This window comes from Rousettus aegyptiacus, unplaced genomic scaffold (genome assembly GCF_014176215.1).
Source record: "Rousettus aegyptiacus isolate mRouAeg1 unplaced genomic scaffold, mRouAeg1.p scaffold_m13_p_3, whole genome shotgun sequence".
NCBI classification, from domain to species: Eukaryota; Metazoa; Chordata; class Mammalia; order Chiroptera; family Pteropodidae; genus Rousettus; species Rousettus aegyptiacus.
Window position 1 is genome coordinate 11,877,667 of NW_023416306.1, and position 26,439 is coordinate 11,904,105.

Sequence of the window (26,439 nt, forward strand, 5' to 3'; positions counted from 1 at the left end):
TAAACATTTATTATAACTCCGCTGGTGCCGAGCATATGAGCCCGGCGGCTGTCTTTGTGTTGCCATGGCAGCTGTTCCTCCTCAAGGCCACCTCAGCACACATCCCCCCTCTCCCTGCAGTGGTCCTTGTACTTCAGGCTTTCTCTGACTGCTCTTCATCTGAGGTCCAAGATCCTTGGTCCTGCCCACTTCGTTAGCAGGTGGGCCCCAGTCTCCGGCGGGATATTCCATCAATCCCGAGTCCTTGGGAAACTGTAAAGTGAGCTCAGGGTATTGGCGTTATTGACCAAGGGAAGCCCGTGCCCACAGTGGTTTATATTTCTGTGATCTTAACAGTGTAGTTGGGTGGAAAGAGCACGGAATTTGGGGTCATTCTGACCTGGGATTGAATTTCGGCATTAGAACTTGTTGAAAAGCTTTGCAAAATCTCTCGTCCTCTGTGAGCCATCGTTTCCTTTCCACAACCACAAGACTAGGAACACTGAACCGCGTAGGCAGTCGTTAGGATTGGGGATGTTTTAGAGATGGGAAAACGCCTCGGTCCACGCTAGGCTCTTAGCTGGTGCTCGGTAAATAGTTGTTTCTATCGCTAATGCTTATCATAAGAGAAATAGTTTATGCTCTTTGGTTTTCCGACTTTCCTTGAGACCCCGATTTATGCTGGGGGCCCTCTACCCCCCAAAAGGTACACACACAAAAATTCGTGTAGGTTCCTGGGGGCCTATTCAGTTGACCTCGGGTTCAGAACCCCTAATCTTGAGGAATGACAGAACTACATGTCCTTTGTGGGACTGTGGCTCAGGTCTTTCCCATGTTGTCAGCTCTTAGGTTGGGGGACATGTGGAAGAAACGTGACGCGACCCAAGTAGTGTTTCTTAAAACATGTGAGAAGGCCTTAACCTGGGTGGCCGAATCAAATTTTTTTTTTTTTTTGTAACAAACGAAATGGAGAAGGGAATAAATTGTTGCTGAACACATGCACACATGCACTGGAACTTGAACCGGACATGAAAACAGGGGTCTGAAAGCTGTTTGTGTAAAGGAGGGAACTAAATCTGGGAAATGACGTGAGTGGACCTGCAATTACTGTGCTCATGAGCAGTGCGCACTCTTTACTTCTTAGCCTAATACAGACACTTCGAAATTAAAAAGTTGGCATGGCCTTTCTAGATGGCAGGCACATTTGTTGTGAATTTAAAAATGGCTCAACACAGATTTTATGGTTCCTATTCTCTCACCAATTTTCAGGAGGAGGTTTTTTAAAAAAGCGAGAGTGAGATGACTGTGTTGTGGATTGGGATCATCGCAAAAGAAATCCAAACCCTTGTCATGGTGCGGAAGTGAGCCAAGAGGCTTGGAATTAGAAACACCTAGAATTAGGCGGGTGCTGTCCCTCAGCGACTGCGATCTAGATAATCACCTGTGTGAGCCTGTTTCCTCATTCAGAATGAGAGCAATCCCATCTCCGTCCGTCCGTCCATCCATCCATCCATCCATCCATCCAACAGATGTTTATTAGCTGCTGTTCTCCCACATAACAAATAACCCCAAAACTTGGTGTCTTAAAACAGTAATCATTTTATTATATCTCATGATTTTTGTGGGTCCGGGATTTGGATAGGGCTCGGCTGGGTGGTTTTCCGCTCTGTATGGTCCAGGTCACTCATGGTATTAGCCGGTGAATGGGCTGGTCTGGAGGGATTGTGACTCTTCACTCACATGTCTCGTTCCTTTCGGGGGTTGGCTGGAATGCTAAGCACAGCTGGGATTGTCAGCTGGAGCACGTGTGGCCTCTCCAGCATGGCAGTGGTAGTCTTACTTCCTTAGATGTGTGACTCGTCTCCCAGGGAGAGTATTGCAAGAGACAAGAGTTAGAAGCTGCCAATTCCTAAAGTTAGGACCTGGAAACTGGCAGTGTCACTTCTGCTGAATTCCGTTGGTCACAATAGTCACTGCCTTGCCTACATTATAGCTAGGAGGGACACAAACTCCACACTTCTCAGTGGGAAGAAGGTCAGATAATTTATAGCTATCTTTATTTTGCCACGCGTGCCTGCTGAGTGCCAGGTTCCACTTTAGGTGCCCAAGATAACAGCAGGAAACAAAATACAGAAAATCCCTGCCCTCGTGGAGCTCACATTCTGTTGCGGGGAGACCACACACAAAATCCGTAGATTAAATACTCCATTCAAAGATGCTATCAGGAAGAATAATGAAGGGAAGGAGTGTGGAGAGGGAGGTCGTGGCGGGGCTAGTGCTGGTGATTTTAAGAGGGATGGTCAGGGAAAACTGGACTGAGGTGACATTTGAGCCACAAACTTGGTGGAAATGAGGCAGCAACCTGCGGAAACATTCCAGGTAGAGAGAGCAGCAAGCGTAAAGGTCTTGAGCTGGGAGTATCTGTGGTGTGTCAGAGAAAGGGCAAGACAAGCAGGTTGCCAGAGCAGAGCAGGCTGGCGGGAGAGCAGCGGGAGAAGGCGTGGGCGCGGTAGTGGGGGGCGCAGGTGGAGGAGGGCCTTGCAGGCCACCGCAGGTTGTGAAGATTACGTGACTTCATATAGCGCGCCTGGCCCAGTGCCTGGAACGGCAGTAGCCATTTGGTACACTGTGGCTCTTATTACCCACGTAACCCAGGTGTGGGTGCTCCCAGGTCCGCCCCTCACTGCCTGCTGCTCAGCCGCAGCAGCTCCGTCCTGGTGCCTGTTCTCGTTCTGGTCCAGCTCGCAGAGCTCAGGAAGGCAAAAAAATAATAATGATGATGAATGTTTTGAAAGGTAAACCCTCATACTCTACCTCATCTCTAACAGCATCAGTAATATAGATGGACTTTGTGTTAGTGGCTTTTCTGAGATAGGGGGCAGTGAGTGTGTGTGTGTGTGTGTGTGTGTGTGTGTGTGTGGTTCTTGAGAGATCAGCTTTTCAATTAGAACCATCCTGGAAAGTATTTTTATTAATGACCAGGCAATTTGCACAAGGAGAAATCCAAATGGTTGTCAAATACATGGAAACATGGTGCCAATCAAAGAAATGCAAATGTAGACTCTTATGCAGAACCATTTCATACCAATTAACAAACATTTAAGAAAATATCAGCACTGGTGAGAAATCAAAAGTCAGGGAAAAAACTGCTTTATGCACAGAGCTATTCTTTGCTGTATTATCTGTAAGAACCAATGGTTGGAGACAGTGGGGAGATAGGTAAGTGAGTTATGTTATACTCATTGAAATGGAGAAGCTGAAGGTCATGTGATATCTTTCCCTGAGCATCGCCTAGCGACCACATCTTGCCTTTCCCTTGGACTAGGATTGAGGAAAAGCCCAATTTTACACTCAGGTGTAGCAGCTTTTGAGACCTTTCTTATCTCTACTTTTTAAAAAATAACTCTTCTCTTGACTCTTAAATTTTTGGGGTTTTTAGTTGTTCTTTTTGTATCATCATTATTTAATTACCATGTGCTCTTCCTAGGTTGTAGTGTAATGAAATGAATTAAGTAAAATGTGAAAAAAGCCAGACCAAAGTTAAAATTCTATAAAAATTATGGCTGTAGGTAGACAAGGACCAATATGAATATCTACAATTTGAAAATGGTTTAATTTGTTGGCAAGACTGTATTGTGAGACAACGTTCTTATTCTTTAACTTTAGAATTCTGGTAATGTTGCTTTGGTATCATTTGTATGATAAAGAAAAAAAAAGCTTTCCTCTCTCTAGAATTGAATTTCTATTTACTGACATTTACAATGCATGATAGGTTCTTGGTCCAGTTGTTTTAGATTAAAGGTTTAGGGCAATCTTATCATCATCTGTTTGCCCAAGGGAAAAAAAAAACCCTTTCATTTTAAAGTGGTTTGTTTCTTTCTAAAAAACGTGACTTTAAAAATGTTTACCTCCCATTATGAATCTAGTCTATACTTAGTATAAAATATATTAAAAATTGAGAAAAATAACATCATTAAAAATGCATCTGTGATCTCATGTTTTGGTATTCCAGGTTTTTAGTGATATATTTTTTTAACGGCCTATTATGGAATGTCAGATATACGCAAAAGGAGAAAGAATCAGCCTCTATGTGCTGGTCACCTGGCTTCAGCAATCAAGCTCACAACTAACCTCGTCAAATCCGTGCTATCCTCCACCTCCCTCCCTTTCAACGCTAAATATTTCAAGCATCTCCCAGACATGTTATTTTATCAGGTTTTCAGTATATTAAAAAAAAAAAATTACCATTTTACTTCAGAAAGTTCAGTCAGTATTACCAAAATAGCAAATTGACTTTTAGATATCCTGATTGTTTCATTTAAAAATTGTTTTAAACAGTTTGTTCAATTTGTGATCTAGACATGGCATACACATTATATTGATTGATATAGCTCTTTAAAAATTTTTTATTTTGAAATAATTTTAGACATAGAGGAAAGATACAAAAATAATATAGAGCGTTCCTGTCTATCCTTCACCCAGCTTTCCCAACCCCCAGGCTGTGGACTGGTACTGGTCTGTGGCCAGTGAGCAACTGGGCCACACAGCAGGAGGTGAGTGGCAGGTGAGCAAGCGAAGCTTCATCTGCATCTGCAGCCGCTCCCCAGCGCTAGCATCACCGCCTCAGCTCCACCTCAGATCATCAGGGATTAGACTCTCATAGGAGCACCAGTCCCTGGTGCCAGAAACGTTGGGGACCGCTGTTGTAAGCCATTATCGTGATTTATTTTGTTGTTCAGACTACCCCAGATTCGGACATTGGACGCTCCATCAAATTGATTCCTGTGCTGTTTCAACATGCCCCATCATTTTTTGAGCACTTACTTTCTAGGATCAAAGTGGTCCTCGACTCATCGTGTGTGTGTGTGTGTGTGTGTGTGTGTGTGTGTGTGTGTGTGTGTGTTTTTACCCCAGTCCTGAAATCAACTATTTCTTCAAGGACCCCTTGTTTCTTTTTTTTAAGAATAATATTTAGAAACCGAGGTTCGAATGACAGGTGTCCTCATTATACTGGAGTGTCATTACTTCTAGACTTTTGTCAGTGGACAGAGCTTGGAAATAAATTTATTCATAAACTGATACATTCATACACATATTTATATTTCTGTGTCCAACTATATGAGAGTGTGTGTGTGTACATATATGTTAAGAAAGTTAGGGAAGACTAGAATGAACTCTAGAATCAGTATGAATTCATGAATTCACACTAACTGTCCTTAACTTTCTTGATTGTTATTTGATCCACAGGTTCTCCCTCCTTTTCCCCCCTTAAAACTTATTTGTTGAATAAATTGAGTCTTTGTTCTTTATAGTTTTTCACATTCTAGATTTTGCTTATTGTGTTTTTGTAATGTCATTTGTATCTCTCCTGACTCTCTTTCTAGTAAACTGGTAGGTAGATAAGATGCATGGTCAAATTCATGTTTAATTTTTTGGCAAGATTTACATTATAGGTGCTCATTTGTACTTCTAAGAGAAGATACAGAATATTTGCTATTTCCCATTTTTGTGATGTTATTTGCCATTGATAACTGTTTCCAAAATGATGATAATTTAATCTCTTCATTCCTTCTTCATTGATAGCTGAATACTTTTATAGTGAAATAATTACTTTTCATTATCTAGTTATCATGGGATATAGGTCATACAGGAAAGACACACTAAGAATTCACCAAAGGTAGTTGTATTGATTTTCTATCGCTGTAGCAAAGTACCAGGACCGTGGTGGCTTAACAACACAATGTTTTTTTATAGTTCTGGAAGTCAGAAGTCTAAAATGGGTCTTACTGTTATTATTTCAATGTGTTCTCCCGTAGCCTTGACAACATTTCGTTTGAGCATTTAGAAAACAATCGACAACATATTATATAGTATCCCGGTTTGCTTTAACTCATAATTGTGCATTTTTTCATGCCATAATCTTTTTATAATTTTCTGTTGTTGGATATTTAGTTTCTTTCTGTTTTTTTCAGAATTAAAAATAATGTTGTGATAAATATCTGTGTAAATCCAAATTTTAACTTATTTTTAAAGTTGGTTTTCATAAGACTTTAAATGAGAAGGAAGTACACATTCGTTAAATTCATCTACTAGCTTGCTGTCATACAGCAGTAAGGTAAACAGGTGACAGATTAGTACCTTAAAATTTTTGTCAAGTAAATTCCGGTTTTTACTTTTTCTTCTAGGACCTTAGAAATGAAGTTGAGAAATTACGCAACGAAGTGAATGAAAGAGAAAAAGCAGTGGAGAATCGTTACGAGGGTCTGTTGAGTGAAAGCTATCAAAAATTGCACAGTCAAGGGCAGGTGATCAGACGTCTAGCAGAAAGTACCAACCAGAAGGACCTGGACTTGTTGCTTCAGGTACCAAAACTTTTTTTTTATTTTTTTAAATTTTTTTGTATTTCAATCTTTTGACTCTACATAGGTCTTTTTGTTTCCAACTCTTTCGAAGGAACATTGATGTAAAAATAAGGATGACAAAAATGATTATAGTCTTAATCGGTATCTATCAGAGCACTTCAGGGCTTTCTCTGTGTCATCTGGGCCTCGGCCGCCAGGATGGTGGGAAGTTTGGAGAAAGAGCAGCTCAGCAGAGGGAAGGAACCGATCCTGGGTCACGTGACTAGCAAGGGCAGGCCCCGTGCAGGCCCTGCCTTGTTTTGCTCTAGAGACCTCTGCCAGCAGCCCTTGCCGCTCCTTCTTTGTGCCTTGCCCTTTCACTTTGCTGTACTTTTCCTCTAACTGCGCCTCTTTGTTTCGGAATATCTCCTTGTTAGATCGTGTAGTGAATTTTTGATTCAGCTCAGGCGTACAGGTAGCTGTAATGGATTCGACATGGGTATTTAACTCTGCTTCCTGCTGAGGCCTCATTAACATGCAGTGAAGGGGTAAAAAGATACAAACCCACAGGACTAGGAATGGGGGTGGTACCACAGTAGGTTGCTGTTTGTGTGATAAGTGAATGGGCAAGTGGAAACTACACAGGATTCCACTTTCTGCACATTCCGGCTCATGCCTTTGGGATGAGAAGCTAACAAGGAGCAAGCTGATTTATCCTGCAGAATCCAGAAGGCACGGCAGGCAGTGGAGGTATCTGCTGCCTTTGTAAATAGGAGATTTGGCCGGATGCTGGGCAATTAGGTGGCCTTTTTCTCTTCACTAGCAGGAAACAGGAGCTTTACTCTCTGGTGACCTTAAATCAGAGAAGGTCTGGCCAGGGGATCACCAGGTGCATCTGAAAGCAGGAGTGGATCTTTTCAGTGAAAATGAGGAGGAAGAAGTGTGCACATCCAGCCGTGGGATTCCTCTGAGAAAAGACTGAAAGATGCTGACAGTTGGGGGCCCACCTGAGTCCCCACCTGGCCATCTCACAGTGAGGCTGCCGCTGATAGGCCCTCTCCACGCTCACAGAGCTCTGGGCACTTTAATACTTTTAAAAGTAGTTGGATGCCTTGGGTTCGTGAAACAGGAGAAAAGTATCTAAGAGGAATATAAAGGCCAGAGCAGACAGAGCAAAGCCACACGAGAGGGAATAGAAAGAGTGGAGGATGGGAAGAAAACTAGACCGCTTTTCAACAACCTCAATGCTAACAACTTTAGATAAGAAATAAAGTCAGGATCTGATAAAAAGATGTTTGGAAAAGAAGAATGACCCTTTGGAAATTGGAAGTATAATTATAGATTTAAAAGAGTTAGACAAGTTGGACGGTAAAGTTGAGTAAAGCTTCCAGAAAATAGAATTAAACAAGCAAAAAGACGAGAAAATGGGAGAGATGAAGAAATTAGAGGCGTGATTGAAGAGCTCCAATATATGACTGACAGGAGTTCCAGAAAGATAGAAGAGACAAAGCATAGGGAAGGAAATTTTCAAAGTAATAGAAAATTTCCTTATTAGAAGGATAGATAACTCTGAATTGAATGGGCCTGCTCTGTTCCTAGCACAATGAGTGAAAAAAGACCTATAGTCCAATGCATGTCTTTATGAAATTTCAGAACACGGGCAAGGAGAAGACCTGAAAGACTTCCAGAGAGAGGAGAATGTGGGTGCACGTACAAAGGACTGCATTTGCATCATTGTGAAGGAGCCTTTCATGTGTGATCAGACCCAAAGCAGTTTCTGCAGTCTTTCCTTTTTCTTCTTGGGAGTCAAATCTCAGAGATATGGGTGGTTCAAGTTTTGTCAAATGTGTAATGTTTCAGGAGAGACTGAATTTTGTTGGGTTGTGATGGATAATCTCTCCAATCACCGCAGTAACCTCGTAGGATAGGAAACAGACCCAGGGGTGACAGACACCCTGGCCAAGGGGGCTCAGGATTGGGGCCCAACCCCAAGTGGCCAGAACCCGAGCCTGCTTCGTCACACTCATGGGGGAGCTGTCACCGCGGTGGCAGGAAGGAAGGTTTGTAAGGACTGCCACCATGCTGGCATGCTGCTCTCCTTGCTGTGATAACATGTAGACAGGGTGCATTACAATTTTGTAATTGCCTAATATCTTGAGGTGATGGAAAATACTTAGAGGACATATGGATATCATGAAGAAAAAAATAAAATATATTCCCTTAAAGAGTGAGTAAAATCTCTTAATACTTTTTTCTTGATGGAAACTTCCTATGATTTATTTTTTTTCGTTAGAAATTCAGTGAAAAAGATTCAGAAGCAATACAGCAGCAGAATCATTATTTAATGACTGTGGAGGATCTCAAGTTCAGGAGTGAAGACTTAATAACGGAAAAGTGCTCTGCTCAACAGTCACCAGGCAGCAAAAGCATCTTCTCCGAGGTAAGCTTGACTGAAATTGGACGTTTGCATGTGAATTCATATTCTTTTCTGACAGATATTTGGTAATTCCTTTGATCTAGAGATCCTCACATGCCATCGCGCTGATAATTGAGCTTGCAGCAGGTGAGAGGTGGGGGTCTGAGTCCGTGCTCCTTCCAGATTAGGGTCCCACAGCTGAGCCCTGGCGTCTGCACTCACTGCACAGCAGACTGAGAAACCACAGCTCGTTAAGAGGTGAGCCTCGTATTTGCTCTCCCAGGGCTCACCTCTCAAGAACCGCGTAATCTCGTGTTAAGAAAACTTTTCTGTTCAGATGCACAGGAAAAAGGGCACAGCGGGCGCTTCCTGGTCTGGCCCCAAGTTCTCGTGCCCCATCCCCCCATTGTCGCTGACAGCAGCTCACTTCTCACTTCCTGCAAATGTCACATCTGTGCCTCCCTGCGCCTTTGCACATGCTTTTCCATCTGCCTGGAATACCTTTGCCTTCCTTGTTTGCCTGGTGACTCCTGAACCTCCTTGCCTGCCTCTTGAGTGTCGCCTCCTCTGTGGCCCCTTTCCTGGACCCGCTTAGCCACGCCTCTTCCTCTGGCGCACAGCGCTTCGCGCGCCTGCCCATCACAGCGCTTCGTCATAGTGTTGACGTTTCGGGATCCACCTTTCTGCTCTCCCCTCACTCGAGGGCATCTTGCGGGTAGAGAACTGCCATTCATGCTTGAATCCCAGTGCCAAGCCCAGTGCGTGGCTCAGTAAATGTTTGTCGAGTGAATGAACGATCCTCTTAGTTTGTGAGAGATGCATAGAGATTGGGTAGCCAGATATGGGAAAGGAAAGGAGTTCACTCTAGGCTAAGTTTTGTTTTTTTAAAACTTGTCCTTAATTAAGTTTATACATTCAGAAGACAGAGAACTCACATGCAAATTAGTTCTCTGATGAACGGCTCTGATCACGACTTGTGGTTTCATGAAGGGTGATTCTCAAAATAATTAACCAGCGCAGCATGGGTACGGTCATTGGAACAGACTCAGGCGGTAGGGCTGGAGCAGGGTCCCGGAGGCCTGCTCTTATGCCAGACACCAACCCGGTAGTGACTGGGTCCCGGAGAGGTCCCTCAGACCTGCGGGGAGGGGCTGGCGTGGCCGGGCTGGTTCGGGTGGGTGGGTCAGGGGTTATTTTACAACTGGCGTAGTTCAGGATGCAGCACCATTTCCAGCCGTGTACTGCGCGTCAGCTCAGCGTCAGCCTTGGGCCAGGGGGCTCCATTGGCTGAACCTTGGAAGCTCTTTCTTAACTCTGGCCATTTGTGGACCTTCGGCTTTCCTGTGTCTCAGGAGTGAGAGTGTCAGCATAAACGAGTGGAGCCCGGGGGCCAGGCCGGAAGTCCGTAGGCCCGGGTTCCTCTTTTGGCTCTGTCACTTCACCTGAGTGACCTAGGGCAACGCTGATGGCTAAATTTCATAGGGCTGATATTTTGTGATTCTAAGTTACATGTAGTTGTTTGATTGTGCCCAAATTTAGTGGGGTGCTAAGATGACACCAGCCTGCAGTAAGGGGTAGTCTGCTTAGGTGGACAGATCTTCACTCCTTTGAATACATTTAAACTTGGCTATTTCGAGTTATGTTTTAGTCATGTATAAAGTATCTCAGTGTTGAACAGAATTTTTATAAATTTATTGAACAGGCCGAGTATTTCAAAATTTAATCTCACTAGTCTGACCTCCACACCACTTTTAGTTTTTCATGCTGGGCGGTGTCTGCTTTCAAGTAACCACAAGCATGAAGTCATTTCATGGGCATTTCGGTTACATTTAGATCCTGATGATGTTTAAATTACTGTGCAAAAAGATCTTTTAGCAAGGGTCTTAATTCTGTTCTGGTTCTGCAAGACTAATTGCAAATTGTGGATAAAAAATTATAAAATTATCATTTAAGAATTGTAAATTTCTAGGTATCAGCTTAAGAAATCCAAACTGTTGCAGCCTACAGTCCCTGCCCCCACCACACACCCGGAAAGGCGTACTTTTCAGATTATGATTCTTCTTCGTAGAAAACGTGGATTTTTCTCTGAAATGCCCTTGACCATTTTGTGTTGATTTAGGTTTTCTCCTCTGCCCGTTTCTACAGAGGACTTGAGGCTGTGATGATGTCTCCATTGACTCCGGGCAGTCTGTTTTCCTTCTAATCATTGTGTGAGCCTAAGAATTAATGCTGGATGGTCAGGGAATTGAAGAACAGAGAATAAAACACTCTGACCATATTTAACTTGCCGCGGCCAGAGATTTCCAGCTTGGCTATTGACATGGTTAGGACATAGCTGCTGAATTTCCTCAGTATTAAAATAAATGTCTTTGTTGCAAGGCTGTGACATAGCTACCAAAATAGACCCTGTCTATCCGCCAGGACACTAAATCGCCCTGATTATCAAGAAGCGAGCCGTTAAGTTTTCTCTTTACGAATCTGCTGCCTTTTCCGACTACGGTCAGCAGATTACATGGGTTTCCTTCAAGTCATTAAAGAAACTGCGATAGAGTAGAAAATGCCTCTGTGACCTTGGGCGGGTCACTTCATCTCTCTGAAACTCATCTTCCCAATCTAGAAAATGGGAAATTACATGCTTATTTCCTGGGAGGATTAGAAATAATGTATTTTAGTTAAGACCCTTTCGGTGGCAAGCTATAGAATCCCACATTGCATATTTGAGCAAAACCATAACAAGGGAATGTAATGTTTATTGGGAACATGCTGGAGGCCGTCACTGATGCCAAGGGAGAGTTGAATAGCCATTGGGGGTGGGGTGGGGGCGGGGAGACCGCAGAAGCCATGTGGACAGTAGAAGTGGATGACTCTGGGGCTCTGTCTTTGTCATGACGCACACCCCTGGTGGCTCATTCTTAATTTCTGAATCCCTGGAGAGAATTGTACTGGTTTAGTGTAGACACAGGGGCTGGCTAACAGGAGAGCGGGCTCTTCTAGGGACTCGCCCTTGTGTCTGACGCACAGGTCTCAGATGGAGCAGGGGAATGCTGGTGAGCTGGGTGATTATTTGTGAGCTGTGGAGAGCGAACTACAGAGCCGGACACACGGTAGATTTGTGGTAATCGGGAGTCTCCTGTGGCATGAGCGGCCTCCTGTGTGAGTCGTTTCTTTTCTGGAGGGGCAGAACGGAAGGCGGAGGATGAGGGCTGGAGGGTGGGGGGTTGGTCGCTCCCGCTCAGAGGCGCTTCTCCTTACCTTGCCCTGGGCAGCCCAGACCTCCGCCTCTGTGCCGAGGAGATCCACCGGTGTGTCAGCTCTGCCGAGGGAGCCAAATGACTTCATTCTAATGGGGCAACGATTCATCGCAGGGGACGAGGTGATTGATGAAACGGACCCAAATGGCTCCGAAGAGTTCATTTATTTAAGATGGGTGAACAATTTGCTTCTAGGAAGATGTTGACTCACTCTGACTTCCATTATGCAAAACATCCACAGGAATCTCTGCTCTTAAGATTCATATCGGTTCCTGTGTTCCCTCCTTACCTATTTAATCATCAGGTCGGCAGGTATTTGTAGCAACGTTTGATCTGTGCCAGGCACCATGCCTGGCTCGGGACGCTGCTGCCCACGAGGATCCCCCAGCCCCGGAAACAGGTGGCTGGGTCACCAGCCCCGGGGTGAGGGTGAACCAGGGTCACGGGGCAGGAAGAGCCCATCTCTGTTAGGGGAGGTTTCGGGGGGAGAGTTTGGCTTGAGCCAATTCCATAAGGTGCCTGGAGTGTGTCTGTGGAGGGGGTGGCTGATGGGTGTGATCTCAGAAGGGGCGTCCTATGGATGGGGGTCGGCTGAGGACAGCAGTGCCCTGAGACACCTGGTGAAGGCTTGGACTGGCTGCCAAAAAGAACAGGGGGCACGGAGCCCGGAGCCCAGGCCCTGACGCCGATGTCGCAGTGGGTGGTCCCCAGGGCTTGAGCCCCAGCTCGCAGCAACCCATTTAGGGTGCACGGTCCCCAGGGCCGGGATTGTTTTTTTGGGCACGTACGTTCCGTGTACAGATTCCGACTGTCAGCTGAACGGACTCCAATAAGTTACTTCTCCTCTCAGAGAATCAGTTTTCTTCATCTGAAAAGTGGGAAGGTGAATACACCTGTCTGGGTGGGTGTGATTAGAGATCATCTGTGCAAAGTGCCTGGCATAGCACTGGAGCGTGGGAGTAATAGTTATGGCTGACATTTATCAAGCGTTTACTCCATGCCAGGCATCCTTCTGAGAACTTTGTATAGATGAACTCTTGTAATCTCCTTAGCAACCCTATGCAATATGTAGAATTATTACCTCCATTTATAGGTGAGGATGTTGAACCACAGAGACGCTGAGTAACTTGTTCAACTTGTTCAGGGTCACACAGTTGATAAGGTCACACACACGCTAATCATCACTGCCTCTCACGCTAGGTGCTCGAGAAACAGTAAGTTTTTTTATTTTCTGTGTCACCGTTGGCTGGCTTTTCTGTGGCTCACGGCGACGATGTTACCCCTTTTTTAAAGCACCCAGTACTTTGTATCCTTTATGGGGCACTGGCAGGTGGACCTGGAGCCCAGCTGCCTGAGTCCACCCCTGCCTCCCACCCCAGCCTTGGGCACACACTTGGCCCTCTGTGCCAGCTGGGGAGAGTGGGACACCTGAGCTCATCGGGTTGTTGTGGGGATTAAAGGAGAAAATGCCTGGAAGGCACTGAGCACAGGACAGTGGCTGATAAGCTGAGGACTTGATAGCCCTTTGTCCTGATACCTGCAGAATTCTTCCCCAGTCTCTTCCCTGGGAGCCTCCTTCGCACGTGGTGTGTAGAGGTGGGAGCCGGGAGGACCCCACATCGCACTGGCACTGTGCACAAAAGGCGTGTGGGAGCTCCTCGTGCCAGCGACATGTGGCAGGATTTACAAAAGGGTCTGACATTTCTAGCCACCTCGGGGACTGACTTATCATGACCAAACTGGTGGTTTAGCATTTATTTAAACCTTTAATTGGCAGGTGGTGCCTTTGCCTTGTTTTGTTCAGGACTAGAACATAGTTGCATTCTCTCACGTCAGAGGTTCAGCTGTTTTTCGCCTTCTGCATCCCTTTGGGTAGTCTGCTAAAACCAAGGACCTCGTCCCTGAAAAAAAACTTAAATGCACAGGACTATAAAGGAAACCAAATCTTTTGAAATTTAGTCATCGAAATATTAAAACATATGCTAAAATGGTGCTTGTTTATTAATGCGTTAAATAACAGGACTGAGTGGTGAGCATAGTGACTACTGTAGTTATGAAGTACTGATAAGGAACATTTTGAGATATCCACAACATACCCAAAGTACCTGTTTCTTTCAATGACAGTCGCAGGAAAACATTACTGCTGTGGTTCGTAGCAATAGCAGCATTCGTCAATTCACCAGTAAGGGATGCTAAGTTTCAGTTAGAGGTTAGAGGTTCGTGTTCATACAGCCCCTGAGTTTTAATCAGGTTAAGAACTCCTGTCCTAGGTAGAGTCTGAACTTCAGGAGAAAGCATAAGCCAGTGTGGAATACAAGGGCGGCTTGCCGCTTCATTCTCTCCATTAGCCCGGGGTCCCCCTCCCAGCATTTGGAGAACATCTAGTCTGCGCTGGGCACCGTGCTAGGTTTTCTGTACACATTAACGTTATTTATTGTAACATTTTCTTCGTATTTTGAAATAATTCCAAATTTATGACTAGTTACAAGAATAAAGGGTTTTGCATTTCCTGAGCCACTGGAGAGTGAGATGCCCACGTGGTTCTCTGTCACTTGTGAATAGTTCAGCGTGTGTTTCCTGTAGGCAGGGACATTCTTCTCTATGACACAGCACAACCATCATGACCAGGGAATTAGCAGAGACTCTTCATGACCTCCTAATCAGACCTCGAAGACTCTAAGCCAGTTATACTGTAGGAGCTCCGTAAGTTCGGGTTTCTTGGCGATTGGAGTCAGGCTAGGCGTCTTTGGTAGGGATATCTCAGGAGCGTCACTGTGTTCTCTCATTGTGTCCTGTCCAATAGCACCTGATTTAGATTTGTCCCATTACTGGCCAAGCTGACTTTGATGACTTTATGAAGGTGCTGTCTGCCAGGTCTCTCGACGATGCAGTTACTCTGTTTTCCTTTGTAATTAATAAGTATGGGGGGGGGGCACGAATCTATGTAAATACCCTGCTCTTCAAACTTTCACCCACAGTTTGAGCATCCTTTTATGTTTCTTGGCTGAATTATTTATTATCATGATGGTAAATGGCGATTTCTAAAAATTTTATCATTTCTTCTACATTTATTAGGAATAAAGAAAAGCCCCTCTTCTTCCCACTTATTCATTTATCCATGTCAGCATGGACTCATGGATTCTATTTTATTTAGGAGATTATAACCTGTTACTCTCGTTAGTTATTCTGCTGCTCAGATTGTTCTGGTTTTGGCCTTTTCACACTGGCGCCTCTGTCCTTCTGACGCGTCCAGCATCAGCGCAGCTCCTGGTTTTTTGTCACGACGAAACGCTGTGGACGTATCTTCCGTTGTCCTGGGGTTTTTTTGACCCAGGACTGGCACTGGCCAGTTTCTCTCAGGATCCCTGGTTCCTCATAACACACAGTTTAACTTTCATCCGCTCCGTAACGCCGTGAGGCGGTGGTTATTGTCCACCGCTTTGCAGGCGGGGGTTCCAGGGCTTCAGTGAGTCACTTCCTGAGGTCCCAGAACTGGTGCGTGGCAGAGCCAAAATTTGAACCTTAACAAAAATTTCACATTTGTGAGTGCTGGTTCACAAAATTACACCCCCATTTCATAAATTAGGAGGCTAAACCTCATAGAGGTTTGTTAAGCTAGTTACTTTACTTACCTCGGTCGCCCGGCTTCTACCTCCCATCTCTGTCCTCACTGTTTGGGATGCCCGTAAAACGTGTCACCTCTTCTACTTTGTGGAAGTCGCTTGCCCTTGATACTTGTCAGGTTTTGGTTTCTGAATTTCTTTTCTTTGGGGAAAAAACAAGTGTGGAAAGGCATTCTTTGTGGCGTCGTGAAAACGTTGACCCGCTCTGAGGGGTGGCTGTTTCACGCCGGGCAGATGGGGTCACTGTGGTGATTCTTCCGTAGCCGCTACTTCGGGTTAGAAGCACAGCTGCTAACTCGGATTTTTATAATACTTTATTATAGACTTAGAAAGTGCTTCTATGTGTTATCTTAAGTGAGGTAAGCGACGGTCATTCCCCGCTCCTCCTGCAGGTGGTGCTCTCTGACTGTGGCCTGATCCAGAGCCTGGCACAGAGGATCCGTCACCTTCATCTGGATTTAGAAACCAGAACTATCCACATATGTTTGCATAATGTGAGGATGTGCTCTTTCAAAGTTCTTCCCCTAATGTCAGATGCTTGTTGTCGTTTCCAGGAAAAGCAACAATTAGAATATGAAGAGCTGATTCAGGTGTTAAAGAAAGAGCAGGACATCTATGCCCACCTGGTAAAATCTCTGCAGGACTCGGACAGGTAAGGGTTTCTGGTTGGACATCACACGCGTGTGAATGTGAACACACACGCACATGCACATGCACACACACATATTTTGAATAAATGCTCGTTTCTGAGGCTGCAAAGCCCTGTAAGTTTGCTTAGGAAGCTTAAAGTGCTTGGATGGTGATTGCCTAATTTAAATCACATATACCTATTTTCTATCAAGAATTGTCTGACTTCTGGCAACAAACTTAGGGTAAAAATGTAATAGTCACTCAGATTTTTATAATAATTTATTACAGACTTAGAAAGTGCTTCTGTGTGTTATCTTAAGTGAGCTCACGGCTGTTCAGTGAGGTCAGTAATAACGTTATTCCGATTTTTCATAAAAAGAAGTTAAGTGACTTGTCCAAAGTCACACAGGTGGTGTGTGACAGAATCCTGGGACTCAAAACAAGTCTCCATGTCTTGGAGTGAGTTATCTCTTGGCCGTGAGATGCGGAAAGGAGAGTTGGTTACAGGCTGGTGGTCTTGTTCTAGCCCAGGCTCTGTGTCCACAGGCAAGTGGCCCTCTCTGGGCCTCTGTTGGTCCCTCTGTAAATACAGGCTGGCCTCAGTGATGTCTCCTATTAAGAAGTCATCTCTCTACACACTGGGGTAGTTACAGGTGAAATGCTGACGTCTGGGGTTCATTTCAGAACAGTGCAGAGCAGACGTGGACAGGGAACGAGAATGGCCGTGGCTCCTGGAGGTTGGGGCCAGGTGTAGGTAGAGGCAGGTGGGGCTCCTTACAGCCCAGTTTGTCTTCCTTTGTATATGGCTCAAATTTTCCATAATAAGTTTTTTTTAAAAATCATCCTTTATTTTAAAATAAATTTTAAAATAAATTATTTTAAAAAATCAGCTCCTTCTCACATGCCCCTCACTTTAGCCATAACAAAGTCTTCATACGTCTCCCCGGGCCGTGTGCTCTCCTGTCCCTGTCCTCACGTGGGTTCCCTTACCCTGCTGAGTCCCCCACGAGTCCTTGAGCTTTCCTCTTGGGGGTTACCCTTGTCAGGAGGCCTGCGCAAACCCCCAGGAAAGTTGCCCCCTCTGTTTCTGCCCCCACAGCTGCCCTGGTGACCTTCGTGACCTGCCCCCTCATCCGGATCGTGAGCTCCCTCGGAGCAGGGTCCTGTCTTGCTCGTCTCCATCTCCCAGTGCCTGTCACAGGGGCCAGTATAGAGGAGGCGCTTGGGAAACGTTCTGTGGATGAATACACCCTCCAAACAGCCCCCTCTGCCCACCCACCCCCCGCCTTCTAAGTTATGAGATAATTTTCAGATTTTAAAACCTGAAATGAGTTTAGGGAAAATGAAAACAGGCTGATGAAATTCTGGGAGTAGCATCACTCTCTGAAAGGGAGCGTTTTCCAGAACACTCAGCTGCCAGGCATTTTCACTTGGGGGAGGGGTTGAGTACTGTGGGAAACTCTAAGGTGGGGATGGGCAAAGGGAGTCGAAGTGTGTGGTTTCTCCCAGATTCGGTTCTGGGATCGGAGAGGCCCTGTGCGTGGACACATTGCTCTCAGCATCCCCGATGGATCTGGGTTTCATAGGCTCTTTCTTAATGCATAGAAATGTGGGGTGGGCCCAAGGCAGGTCTGCCTGTGACTGACAAGGAGGCTTAAAAGGTTTGCTGTTCATCTTCACAGTCAAAATACATTTCGGGTGAGCTAGGCCTGGGCCCAAAGCCCAGCCCTGCCACTCGCAGCTCTGAGTCCTGGGGTAAGTCACCTTTCACCCTGAGCCTCAGCGTATGTGCCTGCACAGCGAGACTGGCTGGCCTCCCTCCCTCTTCCCCTCCTTCCCCGCCCACCCACACTTGCGGACCCCCAGGGCTCAGCTCTCCCTGGCCCTGCGCCTGGGCCCTCACTGAGACACAGCCCGTCCTGAGAACTAGTACAGTTTGCACTCCCCTGGGACTCAGGGCTTCTCACCCTCGGCACTGTTGGCGTTTGGGGCTGGATCACCTTGTTAGGAGAGGCTGCCCTGGCTTTCACCGCCACCGGCCAGTAGCGCCCTGGGCCGCCCCCGTCGTGAGAACCAGCCGTTGTCCCCAGATATTGCCACATGTCCCCTGCGTGGCAAAACTGTCTCCAGATGAGAATCACTGCCATAACTCACGGGAATCAGAAATTGTGGCTTATAAATATTATCTTTTGTTTGGCAGTTGTTAGGATGTGTGGAAGGAAGGAAATGCTGTTTTTTGAGCATCTGTGTGTGTGAGGCACTGTGCCATGCTCTTTCCCACATGAAATCGCATTTAATCCCCCGGACAGTCCTGAGGGAGAGCTGTGACCCCCGCTCTACGGAGGAGGAAGCGGGGACTCGGGCCGTTTGACCGACCGGCCTGCGGTCCTGGAGCCCCTCGGTGGTGCGCTCCTTGGAGTTCGGGCCTCCGACCCCTCATCTCCGCCTCCTCCCCCACTGCGTTCCAGAAAGAGGAATGCACAGGGCTCTCTCTCACACCTTTCTGAGTGAAGCATCCTTTGTTCCGCTAACTCCTCACACCTCGAAAAGATCCCGGAGTTGGGGCAACACAAATGACAGACGCAGGCACGGCAGCTGTGTACCTCTCACCCTGTCGGAAAACAGAAGAGGGAGTGAGGCCGTTCGCGTTCGCCGAAACGATCCCCCCAACCCCGGTGAATGTCTCTCCAGCACGACCGCATCCAAGCGAGCGCTGTGCTGTGCCACCTCTGTAAGGTTTTCCGTCAGCCTTACAAATTGATCATTATGATTGTCTCGAAATGGGAGTAGGTACAAGGCACTGGGAGGGTTCCTCGCCCTGCAAGAAGGCTGCTTCACAGTGCGCCATCGTCGAAGCAGCAAGCATAGAAGATTAGACATAATGGTTTATTTTTCTTCCAGTATATGTTGATTTATGTGTGCAGCCCGATGGATGGAGCTGGGAAGAAATTTCTGAAGGGGAAGTGGGGCTCGAGTCTCCAGGACATATATATCTAGAGCGACAGCTCCTATCCATGGTGGGGCTATGGACCCCTTGTGAAAAATTTGGTGAAATCTTATGGGCCCTCTCCCTAGAAAAAAGCCACACACTCATAAATTTGTGTAGACAGTTTCACGGTGTTGATGGACACTCTTAGAGAACCATAGGCGAGACGCTGGACAGGGAGTGATGTATTTCTTGGCGTCTCAAAAAGGAGGCTTTTGATTTGTTAGCGTGTTTTGGTAGTCTCGGAAAACGTTCATATGCTTTGAACCCAGTAATTGCACTGCTAGGAATTTGTCATAAGAAACTACCCCGAGTCTGAAACAAGGCTTTAGACACGGAGTTCAGTGGAACATTATTTATGTCGTGCAGAGTCGACTGGGGCCTCTGCTCTCTGAGAGCTGGGCGAGGAGCGTGCACCTCCGTAGCAGCAGTTCAGAGCCCAATTAGTGGATCCCCCGGCCCAATTAGTAGCCACTAGCCATGTGACTGTTTACATTTAGATTTTTAAAAAGCATCCGGTTCCTCAGTGTGCCAGCCACAGTTTAAAGGCCCAGGGGGCTCATTTGACTCCTGGCCGTGGTATCGGCGCAGAGAACGTTTCCATCACTGGAGGAATTCTGCCGGACAGCCCTCCCCGCGGTTAAAGCGGATTCTGGGAGCTGTGCATTTTCTTGGCCTCCTCTGCGTTCTGGGTTGCGCTCTGCATCTCAGCACTGTATCACAGCGACCCCGATATGCAACTTGACAACCCCCAAAGGAAAAGCCTGTATTCGTGAGTGGCCGACCCATCCCAGTGGAGTTTTCTTGGCTCCTAAACTGGTCCTTCTCTCCCTCCTTTTTTCCACTCACTCCTTTCTTTTTTCTCTTTTTTTCCTGCCCCTCGCCTTTACCCTGGTACCACCTCTTTTTGGAGTGACACAGCCAGTGTTCTTTCTTGTCTCCCTTCTGAGCCCAGGGGCCAGGTGACACCCGAGCTCTAGAGAGCCACGCTTTCCGTACCCAAGCCTCACAAGGCGTTTTCCAGAGGAGCGTTCTGCAGAGTTAAACTATTTTTACCTAGTTCTGTGTGCCAGAAACTTGGAAATGATCCCAATGGTCCACTAAAAGGGGGCGAGTTAAAGTAAATGGTGGGACATTTACCTGTTTGTTAATAGTAAAGAGTCATAAAAAATGTTTGCAAATAATTCTTAAAAATACAGGGAAGCCTTTAAGTGAAGATTGCACAGTTTAGCATTGTACACCCAGACTTATTTCAACCTTGTAAAAACACTAAGGAAATACAATCTGCCATGTGTTAATTGGTAGTGGGATCATGGTAATTTTTGTTTTCTTTATGTTTTTCTCTTATATTTTAAATCTTCTATAATAAACATGTATTTACTTTTACAACTAGAGAAAAACACACAAATGACATAAAAAGCAAAGGAAGGCTTGCTGCGTTTTGCATCTTAAAGCGCAAACAGGTCTGTTTTAAAATTTCTGGTGTCTTGTTTTACCAAGTGTCAACAAACTGCAGGCTGAATTAAGCAACATCTTAGCCCTGCGGAAGCAGCTGGAGCGGGATGTGCTCTCCTACCGGAATTTGCAGAAGACCCTGGAGGAGCAGATCAGCGAAATTCGGAGGCGAGAAGGTACTCACTCTCTTGTATGTATTTCCCGTTGGTTTTTCCACTTGGAGGGCCTTGGCTGAACTTTAGGAGAATCCTAAAACTCCAGTGGGAGATGAGGCACCCATGGGAGCTCATCTGGGGATCCCTTTTCTGTGGTGACTGTTCACGTTGACTCTCCCAGACTGTATCCAGCTGTTTCAGGCCTGCGTTGTAGAAGGCCCAGCAAACTGCATTAATTCTGCAGAGGGTCCGCTGCTGCCTGTGCTGTGTTCGGCATCATTTGCTGCTTCTAGCTTCAGAGAGCCTTCGAACTTTGCCCTCCCCTTTCTCTGGGAAACAGCCCTCATTGCCCACAATGTCCGGGCTCTGCCTGCCACAGCACCCCATGCTGGGAACCCTGACCACAGACACGTGGGGATGAGGTGGCCGTTTCATGGTAAAACGTCGCTTGTCGCATGGCCGCGACCGTGAGTGGATCCATTTAGGGGGAGCTGAGGGTCCCGTGGTCCTTGTCCTGCAGTCATCCTCACAGTAGCATTTGGCCCCCGCCCTTCCTAGAACCCAAGCCCCCGAGGGTCTGGGTAGGGATTGTCTTCCTTTCTGTATCTCTAGCCTGGGGCATGGCACACGTGGTAAAAATCAGCCATAGCTTTCATAGGTTTGACATTTATTGAGCACCTGCTGCGTACAAGGCACAGCGTCAGACACTTACCTCTCATCCCTGATCCTGATGCTCATCCCGTTAGGTAGAGTAGGTATTGACCTCACTTTACACCAGAAGAAACTGAGGTTCAGGGGCGGGGCTTGGTTTCCCCAGAGGTGAGCCAGTGTAGTGCTTTCCAGTGTGTCATGGGCATCGGCTCTTTCCCACGTGTGTCAAACGAGATCACATCAATGAGGAGCCTGCCCCCCCTCTGTGCTTTTCTTCCCTGGAGGATGTGACCTTCGTGGCAGAGGAGGCAGACCCTTACGTAGGGGACCGTGTTCTCTTAACTCAGGTCTAGCAGGCAGCTCCCATGCTTGGTGCGCTCGCTGCCACGGAGGACTGTGAGGCCGGGAAGAAACTCATCAGGCACTTATTTCCCTTGAGTTCTACCCTGGAGGGTTACATCTGATTTCCCTGTATTCTCACCTAAGCAGACAGAATCACTCCCTCATTTAGACTGAAATCTCCGTTTGCTTGTGCCACGCAGAATGGTCTCCAGGCACAACACTTGATATGCTAATTATAATTCAGAATTGGCTACAGCGAAAGCTTATACAGACCATGATGGAACCATATTTTGAGATACTAGCCTGAAGAGAAAGAAGGGAAAATTACTTTTGGTCCAAAGCTTAAACTATGTGTACTTATGCCCCGGCCCAGCCCCCCACCCCCCACCCAACGCAAACTGCCTGAAATGGATTGCAACTGCAATTGGTCTTGGACGGATCTATTTCTGATGTTCTTTTTCTCCTTCCCCCACTTTTTTTTTTTTCTGGCAGAAGAACCATTTTCATTTTATAGTGATCAAACATCTTATCTGAGTATTTGCCTTGAAGAGCATAATCGGTTTCAAGTGGAACATTTTTCTCAAGAAGAACTTAAGAAAAAGGTACTGACCTATTAGTTTCAGCTCTTTGTTGGTTGTTTGTTGTCTCTTGGGTTCCCGATCAGAAGTGTAAGATTCTGAAAGCCCTTTCCTCTCCTTTCTTCCCTGTCTTCCCTGCCCGTCTTTGCTCTGTCTACATACCTGGGGTTACCTGGGGCGGTCTCCCACGTCTGACAGACTCCTCCCCAGGCTTGAGGAGGCTCAGCCTTCTCTAGGAAACACTCACCAGCCTTCCATGTGGAGTTAGCCGCCTTTTTCTCAGCTCATTCGCCTCTCTTCTTGTACCTAATCGCATCGATTCCCTGCTCATGTGAACCTGTAATTATCTGGCTGTTTGTCTGTATCCTCTGCCAGGCTGCGGACATCTTGTATCTTATTTATTTCTGATTTTCCAGTACCTGGCACACATAGTGAAAGTTAATAGATACTTTTTGAAAGAATAAAGATCCAGGTTTGATCAATAAATCTTTTTAAAACTGAAAAGGCTTTTCAATCTGTTGTTCGTTGGTCTAGTTAGAATGGCTTAGTATTTCAGTGTTCTAAGAGCCATTGGGAAGACTAGGAAGCCTGAGCTTGGAGGAGACTGTTTTATTGTAAAATTATCACACACATGTGACAGATTGAGTTTTTGTCTTGGAATAATTGGCATTCTGATGGAGTGGGCAGAGACGTAAATTAGGAATTACAGCGTGGAGTGCAAGGGTTGCTGGGATAGGCAGATGTGCAAGATACAGAGGCAGCAGAGGTTAACTGCCGGGGGCTGTGGAGTACTCACTTGATCGGAGGAAGCTTCTCAGCAAAGTTAGCACTGAAGTGGGTTTGGAAGGGCGGATGGGAGTTTGTTGGGGTAGAGGGCTTTCTCAGCAGAGAACGAGAAAATAGCAGGTATAAGGTACAGAAGTAACAGAAAGAACTATAAAAATGTTGACATTTTGGGAGGAGTAAAGCAAGGAGCATTGAGGCACTCATTAATTTTTGAAGATAAAGGAGATGGGGATGGTAATAAGCTGCTGCTAGTACCTGCCGTGGCCAAGTTAAGGGCAGGGTGTCGTCCCTGGTTGCCACTTAGTGAGGGTTTATGGAACCAGGATGTTTTCTTCTTCCCACGGTAACCTCGAGGGTTGGGTCCAGTTCGGAGTCATGTTTTGCTGTTTTGGGCATCTGCTATTGTATAGTCAGGATAGGATTGTCCGCTTTATTTGAGAGGCTCACGATTGCCCATTAAGAAGTCCTTGGGAAATCACTCGCCATTGTGATTTGAAACCCATGGGGAATGAAGGTTGGGGTGTCTGCTCAATTGCTTATGCACCTGGCCTTGCAAGGCCAGCGCCTGAAGTAGGAGAACTGGGCTGGCAATCCCCGGACTCAGCTCCAGGCCTGGCTCTACCTCTCAGGAGGCAGCTGCCCTTTCCCACACGACTAGGCACTTCGGCCATTGTTACATGTCATTAAATTCTCCAGACACCCCCAGCTGTGGGACCTTGAGCAGTGAACTTCTTTGTTTCTCAGGTTCTTCACTGTAAAATGGGAATAGTCAAACGAGCCCATCTACCTCGTGAGGATTTTTGTAAGGAATGAGCGAGTAAAGCTTATGGGAGGATCTTAGTAGCTGTCGATTGCTTTGTAATTGAAGACTGTTATTACTGACATTGCTAAGACAGGTGTACAAAGAAGGTGGATGCTGTGAAATAAGGCTCTGACACAGTCTCAGAAACTCAAGTCTCAGGAATTTCCTCCCGAGGGTCTCAAGTACAAGATGGAGGTGGTACAAGCTGCCATTAGACTGTTCCAAGGACTTCAGTGCTCTGTGACCATGGTCAAGTTCAGTTCTCGCAGGAAGCCATTCCACAGACAAGGAAATGGAGGCTTAGATTAGGCAGCTTGCCCAGGATCTCTTTGCCTTGAAGTGGTGACTCTGGGTTGGAATCTAGGCATGCTAATGTGTTTTGTTTTGTTTTGTTTTTCACCGTACCTAGGGTAGCCTGAAGACTAGAATCAGGCCACCCGATTCTTCATAACTGTCATGCTGACAGCCCTGCTCAGTAGGAAGGTCTGGGCCCAGCGGTGAGGCCCTGGGAAGCCGAACCCCGCTCGTGGGTATCTAGTCCTCTCTCTGATCTCATCTCCTAGGTCAGTGACCTTTTACAGCTGGTGAAGGAACTGCATACAGACAACCAGCACCTGAAGAAAGCCATTTTTGATCTCTCCTGCCTGGGTTTCCAGGGGAGTGACAGACTTGAATCAGTAGAAGAAATGGAGGTAAGAAGAAACATTCTTGCTGTCATATGCTAATCCCAAAAACAAACAAACAAACAAACAAACAAATCACTCACTCACTCACTCACTCACTAACAAATAGCCCTCAAAATTCCTCAAGACTGCATCTGTCCTGGGCAGTCTCTATTGAAATTTCCTTTGGTGTGATTGAGGTTTTGAGAGCCCTTTGGGGTTAACGTGGCCCCTTCAAGTTTCTCAAGTTGGGGTCACATTTACATGGACATGGTCATAGTGTTGTGGCCCTGGGGTCTGCGCTGCAGGTGGCACATCTGGATAACTGGCGTGGTCTCGGGGGTCTGGAGAGTTGCCAAATCACCAAGTAATCGGGGTAGTGTAGACGCAGCGTTAATGAATTCATTAACAGTGAAAAACAAGTAAACGCATTTCTCATTTACTTTTTTTGTTAATCCTCCAAATTTTGCGCCTCTTCTCACTCTCACGGTACCGGACTTCAGGACTTGACTGGATGTGCGTCATTCCTACCCACACCCCCCTGGGCTCTCCTGCACTCTGCCACGTGCAGAGGACAGGCCCGGAAAGAAACAGTGCCATCAGCCCACAAGCCCAGGTTCCTGACTGAGGCAGTTTTCTGCTGGTGACATCTGAAAGCTCAGCAGGGCCGTGAAGGGTTAAGTCACGGCGCCTCCCTCACTCTCTTGGCTCGTGGGCCTGTGTGCTGAGTAGGCCCCCACCCCCGTCTGTTAGTGCCACCTGGGGAGTCCACGGAGGCCCCATTCTCCCTGGTGGCTCCTGGGTCTCTGCTCGTCTTTGGGAGGCGTTTCTCTGATTTTCTCTGTTCTTGGCCCATGCCATACTTACATTCAGAGGACCCTAAAATTGTGACAGTGAAGAAGAGTGTGTCGTTTTCTCCCTTCAGCTTCTAACGTGGCCTAACTCTCCCCCAGGAAGAGCCTTGCTCCACGCGTCTGTTAACCTTTGTCAGGACAGTGGAACCGTTCTCACCACGAAACGCAGTAGGGCCTTTTTGTTTTGGGGTCCCCTGGAACCTTCTTGGTTAGAGTTGTCTTGAGCTCAGCCTGGCCTGCCAGGAAAATGGAGGTCTCATCGCCACGTCGTGTCTGGGGAAAGATTTGTCAGCCTTCAGCTGCCTCCTCCCACCTTCAAAGTGGGAAATGCTCAAAGGTATTTATGCTGCGCTCTAGCCATCTGCTGTCTTTGAGAGACGGAATATTATTGATCTTAGCCTCCAGGGCTCCAGATAATTTTGAGAACCAAGAATATCTGCAGTCCATTTAGGGAGAAACAAGTCTCTTGGTTTCTTTTCTCCAAGGCAGCATTTTTAATAAGCAGCTCATTTTTCACCTACTTCATTTGAGCCGTAAATGGCGAGTTTGTTTGTTCATTTGCCCTTTGAAAAAAAAATCTGTTAAATGTCCCATTATGTCCTCTGGAAAACAGAGGCGTTTTCCTCTTCCCACTCTGAGATCTGAATACCAGCCGATTCAGATCGAGTCGTTTGTCAGATTGCGCTTCAATGCGATGTTCCCTAGGAATAGCCTTGTCCTTTGTAGCACAGGTCCCTCATCTTCCCCTGGAATGGGACAGCATGATCCGATCCGCCTGGGAAGGGTGATGCCCCCACAGTAACCTTGGGCTGAGGGAGGGGAGGTCGTTAGGGTCGAGGGCGGGCCTGCAAAGAGGGGAGGCCGCCCTTCCTGGGAGTGCGTGGTTCTCCTTTTCTGAGCAGCAGGGCTTGCAGAGTGGGTTCTGGGC

General features: G+C 46.6%; 1 protein-coding gene across 3 annotated transcripts in view; it reads left to right on the plus strand.

Moving 5' to 3' along the window:
* CDK5RAP2 (CDK5 regulatory subunit associated protein 2) overlaps window positions 1-26,439 on the plus strand; it is a 156,725-nt gene that overhangs the window by 60,428 nt on the left and 69,858 nt on the right. For all 3 annotated transcript variants that reach the window (XM_016155936.2, XM_016155938.2, XM_016155937.2), the window contains 6 exons: window positions 6,165-6,341; window positions 8,614-8,760; window positions 16,165-16,262; window positions 20,727-20,857; window positions 22,322-22,431; window positions 24,559-24,687. In XM_016155936.2, the coding sequence (XP_016011422.2) occupies window positions 6,165-6,341; window positions 8,614-8,760; window positions 16,165-16,262; window positions 20,727-20,857; window positions 22,322-22,431; window positions 24,559-24,687 (792 nt within the window). The remainder of the gene's footprint in view (window positions 1-6,164; window positions 6,342-8,613; window positions 8,761-16,164; window positions 16,263-20,726; window positions 20,858-22,321; window positions 22,432-24,558; window positions 24,688-26,439) is intronic.